General features: G+C 47.2%; 2 protein-coding genes across 2 annotated transcripts; one reads left to right on the top strand and one right to left on the bottom strand.

Annotated features, from left to right (window-relative positions):
- Positions 1-1086: 1086 nt before the first annotated feature.
- LOC101771333 (molybdate transporter 1) lies at positions 1087-2780 on the top strand. Its single transcript, XM_012848747.2, has one exon. The coding sequence runs from the start codon at positions 1170-1172 to the stop codon at positions 2619-2621; it is 1452 nt and encodes a 483-aa protein (XP_012704201.1). The 5' UTR covers positions 1087-1169; the 3' UTR covers positions 2622-2780.
- A 298-nt stretch (positions 2781-3078) lies between these two features.
- On the bottom strand, positions 3079-6113 carry LOC101770943 (protein FATTY ACID EXPORT 5). Its single transcript, XM_004982489.4, has 3 exons — positions 5750-6113; positions 3454-3541; positions 3079-3335 (listed from the first exon to the last, which is right to left on the bottom strand). Exons 1-3 carry the CDS (start codon positions 5946-5948, stop codon positions 3263-3265), a joined length of 360 nt encoding a protein of 119 aa, XP_004982546.1. The 5' UTR covers positions 5949-6113; the 3' UTR covers positions 3079-3262.
- Positions 6114-7312: the final 1199 nt, after the last annotated feature.

Genomic DNA, 7312 nt, shown 5'->3' with positions numbered 1-7312 from the left:
ATCCGCAGTGTCTCAGCATTGTTTTAATGTATAAGTGGACGAACCCGACTCATACACTCCATACCACCAACAAAGAGATAGCGTAAGCTGGAAAAAGAAAAGAGAGAAAAATGTGGTTATTTGCTTTTTATTGTTCTTGTCCTCGTTTGAAATATTACCTTCTCTGTTTTGCCTTAAAAAAAACCATATGAGAATGAATCCTACGTACTCACGGCAACAGCAAATCCCAAGTTGTGACTGAGCCGATCACTAAAATGGAACACGATGATGTCAGAAGAGAACCAGATGCCTTCAAACTCTTCTCACTCTATTATTCTCTTGTAATCGGCACTTCTTGTTTAAGCGAACCGAACAGTCGTTTAATTTCCTTTTAATTCCGATGATTTTTAGTTAATTTCTTTTCATTCTTTCAGAAGAAAAGAAATACTTAAACGGCAAGTTTTAATTTATCAGATTCAAGGGGTGTTTGGATACCCTTGCTAAACTTTAGCAGCTAAAGTTTAGCAACAAAGCTGCTAAACTGCTAAACACCTTTGCTAAAGCTTGCTAAAGTTTAGCACTTTAGCAAGTTTTTAGTTGCTAAAACTTACTAAAAGGTGGGCTGGACAACATATACCCCTCATTTATTGTTTGTCTGGTGCATTCATTGAGAGCAAACAAGTCTTTATCCATCTCATTAAATGTTGTTTAGCAAAGGTATCCAAACAACCTTGACTAAACTGTATAAATTTTAGCAACTAAAGTTTAGCAACTTTTAGATACTAAATTTTAGCAAAAGTAACCAAATAGGGCCTCAGTAACGTGGATAAATGTGTATACGAACTGAGCACAAACTTTGACAGATAAACCTGAAGCAAAGACCGTACCTGTATAAATAATTTATTGGATTCCTATACTACTGATGATGATTGCTGACATGTATATTATTGTACCCCTGGTGATGATGCAAACCAAAACTTAAAAAAAAGATATATAAATACGCTTCAAAGATTAAATTTTTTGATAAAAATAAAGGAAAACGAATATGAACCAAGGAAGTGCGTGAAAACGAATGAGGCAAGCAAAGCCGATCGATGGAGACGACCTCAACCAACCGCCGCCTATAAATCCTGCGGCAGCGCCTTTGTTTCTTCTCGCCAGCCACCACGGTGATCAGACGAGATCGAGCTATGGCTACCACCGTGACCCATGACCCGGAAGCGGCGCTCGCCGGCGATAAGGAGCCGAGGGGGCCAAGGTCCTTGCTTTTGCGCGCGCGCGACAACCTGGCGTTCCGGTCGGTGTGGTCGGAGCTCAACGGCGCCATGGGCGACCTGGGCACCTACATCCCCATCGTGCTGTCGCTGGCGCTGGCCAGCCACCTCGACCTCGGCACCACCCTCATCTTCACGGGCATCTACAACGCCGTCACCGGCCTCATCTACGGCGTGCCCATGCCCGTGCAGCCGATGAAGGCCATCGCCGCCACCGCGCTCTCCGACCCCTCGTTCGGCATCCCCGAGGTCATGGCCGCCGGCATCCTCACCGCCGCCTTCGTCCTCTTACTCGGCGTCACGCGGCTGATGCAGCTCGTCTACTGGTTCGTCCCGCTCCCCGTCGTGCGCGGCATCCAGCTCGCGCAGGGGCTCAACTTCGCCATGGCGGCGGTCAAGTACATCCGCTACGAGCAGAACCTCGGCAAGGGCAAGTCCTCCGGCCGCCGCCCCTGGACCGGCCTCGACGGCCTCATCCTGGCCATCGCAGCCATCTGCTTCATCCTCCTCGTCAACGGCGCAGGATCCGAGAGCAGCCGCCGCAGCAGCAGCAATAGCAGCACCGTCCAAGATCAAGGCCATGGCCAAGGAGGAGACAGAGACACACATCGCCAAAGCCAAGAAGAAGGAGAGCGCCAAGAAGAAGAGAGGGACGAATCAGGTCGCTGGCGCTCCATGATTAGGCGCGCGGCGCCGGCGATCCCGTCGGCGGTGATCGTGTTCGTGCTGGGCGTGGCGTTCGCCGTGGCGCGGCACCCGGCGGCGGTCCGTGAGCTGCGCGCGGGGCCATCGCGGATGCGCGTGGTGCGCATCTCGCGTGAGGCGTGGAGGCAGGGGTTCCTCAAGGGCGCCGTGCCGCAGATCCCGCTGTCCGTGCTCAACTCCGTGGTGGCGGTGTGCAAGCTGACGCGCGACCTGTTCCCGGAGAAGGCGGCGGCGGCGTCGGCGACGTCGGTGTCGGTGACGATGGGCGCCATGAACCTGGTAGGGTGCTGGTTCGGGGCCATGCCGTGCTGCCACGGCGCCGGCGGGCTGGCGGGGCAGTACAGGTTCGGCGGGCGCAGCGGCGGGTGCGTAGCGGCGCTGGGCGCGCTGAAGCTGGCGCTGGGGCTCGCACTGGGGGGATCCATGCTGCGCGTGCTGGTGGCGTTCCCCGTCGGGCTCCTCGGCGTGCTGCTGCTCTTCGCCGGCGTCGAGCTCGCCGTCGTGGCCAGGGACATGTCCTCAAAGGCGGAGGCGTTCGTCATGCTGCTCTGCGCCGCCGTGTCGCTCGTCGGATCCAGCGCCGCGCTGGGATTCCTCTGCGGCATGGTCGCGCACGGCCTGCTCATGCTCAGGGCCTGGGCGATGGGGTTCAGGCTGAGCTAGTTAGCAGCTAGCGCCATCGATCCCCATTCAGGTCGCGTGTGTTGTAAATTGTGAATTATGATTTGTGATTCTGTGTGTCCATACAGTACCCTGCCACTACTCGTTGACTGGGAAATTTCATCTTCAGCAATATTATCAGTACCGCTCCAGCTTGACAAAGTGTCCATTGCATCTAGTACATCTTATAGCCTTCTTCCACAGTTCCACAGCAGTGTCCTCTACATCGCTTCTCCATGAACGATCATCTGGTTTGCCTGCCATCCCAGTACCATGGCTGAATGAACACGGATGATGCTTCTTCCACAGCTGAAAGGGCTCTTCTTCCTCTGCTGCCTCGTGTGTTTATGATTCTCACAAGGCAAGGGTGAAGATAGATCAGTCTGGCCATGGCCCTGACCCCCACTGCAAGGAAGCAGTCACCATGATCACACAAGCCTGCGTCAGTAACATCACATTCGCTTCCGTGAATCACATCTTTAATCTTTATTTCTTGTACAAAGTTCAGAGCTCCATGGTACATTCTAACAGAAATTACAAATGGAGAACAACACTAGTCCCTGAAGTTACCGTGCAACTAGACAACATAATCGGTCGTGATCTTTTGAGTTCAATCAAACATATATTACAAGTTAAATCTTGGTTTACTCTTTCTTTGGTGGGATGTGGTTGCCACCGGTTGCAATCTTGAATAGATAGAATGCAGACATCAAGGCGCTGCAAGAAAAAAAACTAAACATTAGATCGGGGAAGCTATTTTTCTATTTGCGGGAGGAAAACAAATTGTGGTGTGTGAAATCCAGTGTGGCATTCAAAGTGTCGAGGCTGACATTACCTGAGACCAGCAACAACACCAGCTGGCATTACCTTTGAAGTTTCTAGGTATCTCTGCCCCATAACGTAGGTCAGGGCGAATGCACAAACTGTTTGATATCAACAAAATTGCACATTTAGTACAGAAACGATAAGCAACAAAGCAATTTGCAGGCAGAAGCAGAAAGGTATTTCATTCGTTTATTTTGCACTTAGCAATTGATGCCTCTACCAGAAACAACAGTTCGTGGAAAGCATTAACCTTATTGTAGTCGCTTAAGAAAAGTTACCATGGTATGTAACAAGAACTGACAGTCCGTAAAATACATAATATGGCCAAAACATTTTAACAGTAAGATATATCATTAAATCTGACACAGGAGGGGTCAGGGGACACCCTTTTGTAAGCCTTGGGGCTTTATTGGGATTAAACTTTGAAGATATGGAAGAACATATTCAGGATTCCATAGGCAATAAGTGTTCATTGATGAGGATTCCACCCTGGAGTAGGATTTTGGAAGCATCCAATTTCAATAAGTAATTCTTCAAACTTTTCAAGAGAATGCAAAAGGATTGTGGCAATTTCTTGGAGTCAATCACTAAATTGCAAAACAAGGAAGAACTGAATTCTCCAAGAGAATTTTCTAACGAAATAGTTAGAAGCTCAAGATCAAAATGCTGGCACTAATGCCCCGCCAAAGATGATTAACATAAATCAACAGGGCAGTGAGCATGAATCTGTTCACATCCTTTCAAATTTTGTATGAGGTATTTTTAGTGTCCTGAAACAACTGGACTGGAGTCAGCCATAGGAGGGACACATTCGAGATAATTGGTGTACTTCAAGGACTGAAAAGGCCAATGAAAGTTATTGATCTCTTGAAGTTCAGATGGAAACGAAAAATATGCTAAACGCAGAGTGAACGAAAGTATCTAAAACTGAAAAAAAAATGCATACGTGTTCCTGAAAAATTCCTGTGGAACAGCTGCATTCTAAACAATCCTAATTCCTAGGTATGCAGGAAAGGATCATGCAGATTGCCTGGTGCTAGATCATGTCTACTACTGCAGGAGTACATGTGTGGACCTATGCCTGTTCATACCAAGCAAGAATATTTCCCTTCATGTTCCAGATCAGAACAAAACTGTATGAATGCTCATAAAACTAGCCATTGAGCCATTACAAACTTTGATTAAAACATGAGTATCTCATCATGGATGATTTTCCACTCTATCTACCAGTAATAGGTGAATATTAGTATCTTACCCCATCTATGGGAACCAATCAGATTCAGAAATTCAGAAGCTGATTTGATATACTAGTAGAATTGATATCATGTCAAAAGCAATTGATTTACCCACAAAAAGGATCGAGAGGAATCAGATGACCATTAAGCTGGCATTGACACGACAACCTACTGCAGTATAATTCAATGTGGTATTTTAAGCAAACTTACTCCCATCAGTCATGAGCACACACCCATAATACACAATAAAATTAGGTTGATAAAAAAAATACCCATGTGTAATGCACAAGGAGTTTTTGTAGCTATGAAGAAACTGCTGATGTTGCAGCAAACTAGTGTCCTCATGTCCCAAATGAGGCAACATGCAAGAGGCTCTGATGATGAGCAATACCAGCCACACTGAAAGGTTATGGAACTATTGGAGGTGGAATCACCCACTGGGTTCTCAAACAGTACCAGCAAAGAACATTTTTCCCAAGAAAAAGAAAAGTTGCATTCCAAACAGCTCATAGAGGATCATTGGGGCGCTTCAGGCAAACACACAGGATAAGTGATGCACTAACAACCGAAACATCAAAAAATTCCTTTTGTTTGTCCCTTTCCCAAGGGTGTACTAGTGAGACACCAGCACAAGGAAACAACTTTGCTGGGATCTCAGAGACCACCGCATGGTGTTTGAACTGTCAGCAAAAGGACACTTATGTACATTTCTCATGTTTTGAACGCAATCGAATCAGCGAGCATTTCTAACTGCTTAGAACTCTGAACTTCAGATCCCAAACATATCAACTAAGTCGGAAACCCAGATAATACTATGATCAAACAAATCAAATTACTACACCCTACCGTAAAAAAAATCATTTTTCTGCGATGACTTAGCGGCCAATTTCAACAGAGAAACCGCACATCATGACAATTGGCATCGCATAAACCCCATAATGGCCGCCCATCCACGACAATTAAGCTAGAGATCCGCCACCAAGTTATCCGAGGACACGATCGCACAAATCGTGAAACGCAAACAAATCGAAATGCGCAGCCGAGAGTGAAGGGGGAGGGGGCGGCGCGTACGGGTCTCGAGCGCGAGGGCGAGGTAGGAGTTGCGCCGCTTCTCGAAGGCCTTGAGGCTGACGAACCCCGCGAGGAGGAGGAGCGCGCCGGCGCCGGCGCCCCCCGCGAGGGAGGCAGTGCTGCCGCGGCGGAGGTAGCCCAGCACGCCGCCGGCCAGCACGGCGAACCCGTAGGGGATCGTGAAGCAGAAGTCGTGCATCTTCGGGGCGCCTCTCTCTCTATCTCCCAGTCCCAGATCTCGCGGCGAGGCTGCTCCCTAGCTGCTTTCTTCTTTTGGTTTGTTTTCTCCGGGGGCGAGGTGGGAGGGAGGAAGTCGTCGTCGACCAGTTGGGGTGTGCGCGTGGCGGCCTGCGCGGCTTGCGGCGAAGGAGCGGGTGGCGCAGAGGTGGAGGGGCAGTTTGGTCATTTCCGGAGGGTAGGTGACCAGAAAAGTGTGCCCACCACTCGCTCGCCACGCCAGCACGGCACTAGCCAAATTTTTTTAAAAAAATCCAAACGTTCACATGCTGCTAGAGATTTGCCGTCATTCCCCAACCCTGCTTATGGATTCCATACGATGGATGATACGAGTTTCGTGACAATGCCATAAGATAAGAGAAAAGCGGTATAACTTGATAACAGACATCTTTTGCAAAAGCAAAAAAAACCTTGATAACAGCTGTAGAAGTACTCCCTCCATTCCAAATGATAGGTCGTATTAGTTTTTCTATATGCATACATGTTTGTATATACTTAAATATAGTATATGTCTAAATGTATATAAATATTTATAAATCTAGAAAAGTTAAAATAACATATAATTTGAAACGAAGGAAGTAGTAGATAATGTTTCAGACATGCTTTCTTGTCTGAACGTCAAGTAAAATAATCGGAGGTAGTATTACAGAAGAATTGTTCCAAATCAGAATTAGATTATTTAGCTGAATTCACAAATCTTTGAAGTTTGAATGGCTCTTGTTTCAAGATTAGAATAGATCTTTAAAGAGGAAAAATGAGGAGAGGTCGAGGAGGAAAGTACTAGGCATGATTCATATCGAGAAAAATAATATGAGTTGAGTGAGGTTGAAAGGCTTTTCAGTTGAAACTTAAGTTCTAAAAACTGCCTTAAAAATTATCTGCAGGCATTTATATTGCTAACAATCAAACCATGTTAAGAAAAAATATCTCTTTTCCTCTCTACAAAACAACTACCCAACCCATGACAAAATATACATCTACTACTTTAAAATAATGTCAGACTTTTAGTGTGTTTATACATGTACCCTGTTCACACGCATGAGCGTTTGAGGACTGAGGCTGACTTTGGCAAGGCAAACGGCTCCGGCACCAGCTTCTCGAGGAGCCCTGCCAAACGCACGAGTCAAAACCGGCTTCGCATGTGAATGTGAAGCCCATACGAAGCCACATGCCGATTTGTACCGGACGGATGGAGCTCAAAATACCAGCTTCCGGTGGCTCCGCCCCATCCACGCAACTACGCAAGCACTAATACCAAATTGCCCATGAAATTCACCGAAATCACACCCCAAAATGCCATTCCAACTCACTATCCTACCACCTACC

The sequence above is a fragment of the Setaria italica genome, chromosome IX (assembly GCF_000263155.2).
Source record: "Setaria italica strain Yugu1 chromosome IX, Setaria_italica_v2.0, whole genome shotgun sequence".
Classification (NCBI taxonomy): Eukaryota; Viridiplantae; Streptophyta; class Magnoliopsida; order Poales; family Poaceae; genus Setaria; species Setaria italica.
The sequence above is the reverse complement of the archived record's forward strand: the minus strand, read 5'-3'. Positions and strand labels throughout refer to the sequence as shown.

Excerpts from the sequence above, each read along its gene's own strand:
- LOC101771333 (XM_012848747.2), top strand. The coding sequence starts at position 1,170 with ATGGCTACCACCGTGACCCATGACCCGGAAGCGGCGCTCGCCGGCGAT.
- LOC101770943 (XM_004982489.4), bottom strand. The coding sequence starts at position 5,948 with ATGCACGACTTCTGCTTCACGATCCCCTACGGGTTCGCCGTGCTGGCC. Across the intron at positions 3,542-5,749 it reads CGCCCTCGCGCTCGAGACCC|TTTGTGCATTCGCCCTGACC; the intron begins GTACGCGCCGCC and ends GATATCAAACAG. Across the intron at positions 3,336-3,453 it reads GGTGTTGTTGCTGGTCTCAG|CGCCTTGATGTCTGCATTCT; the intron begins GTAATGTCAGCC and ends TTTTTCTTGCAG.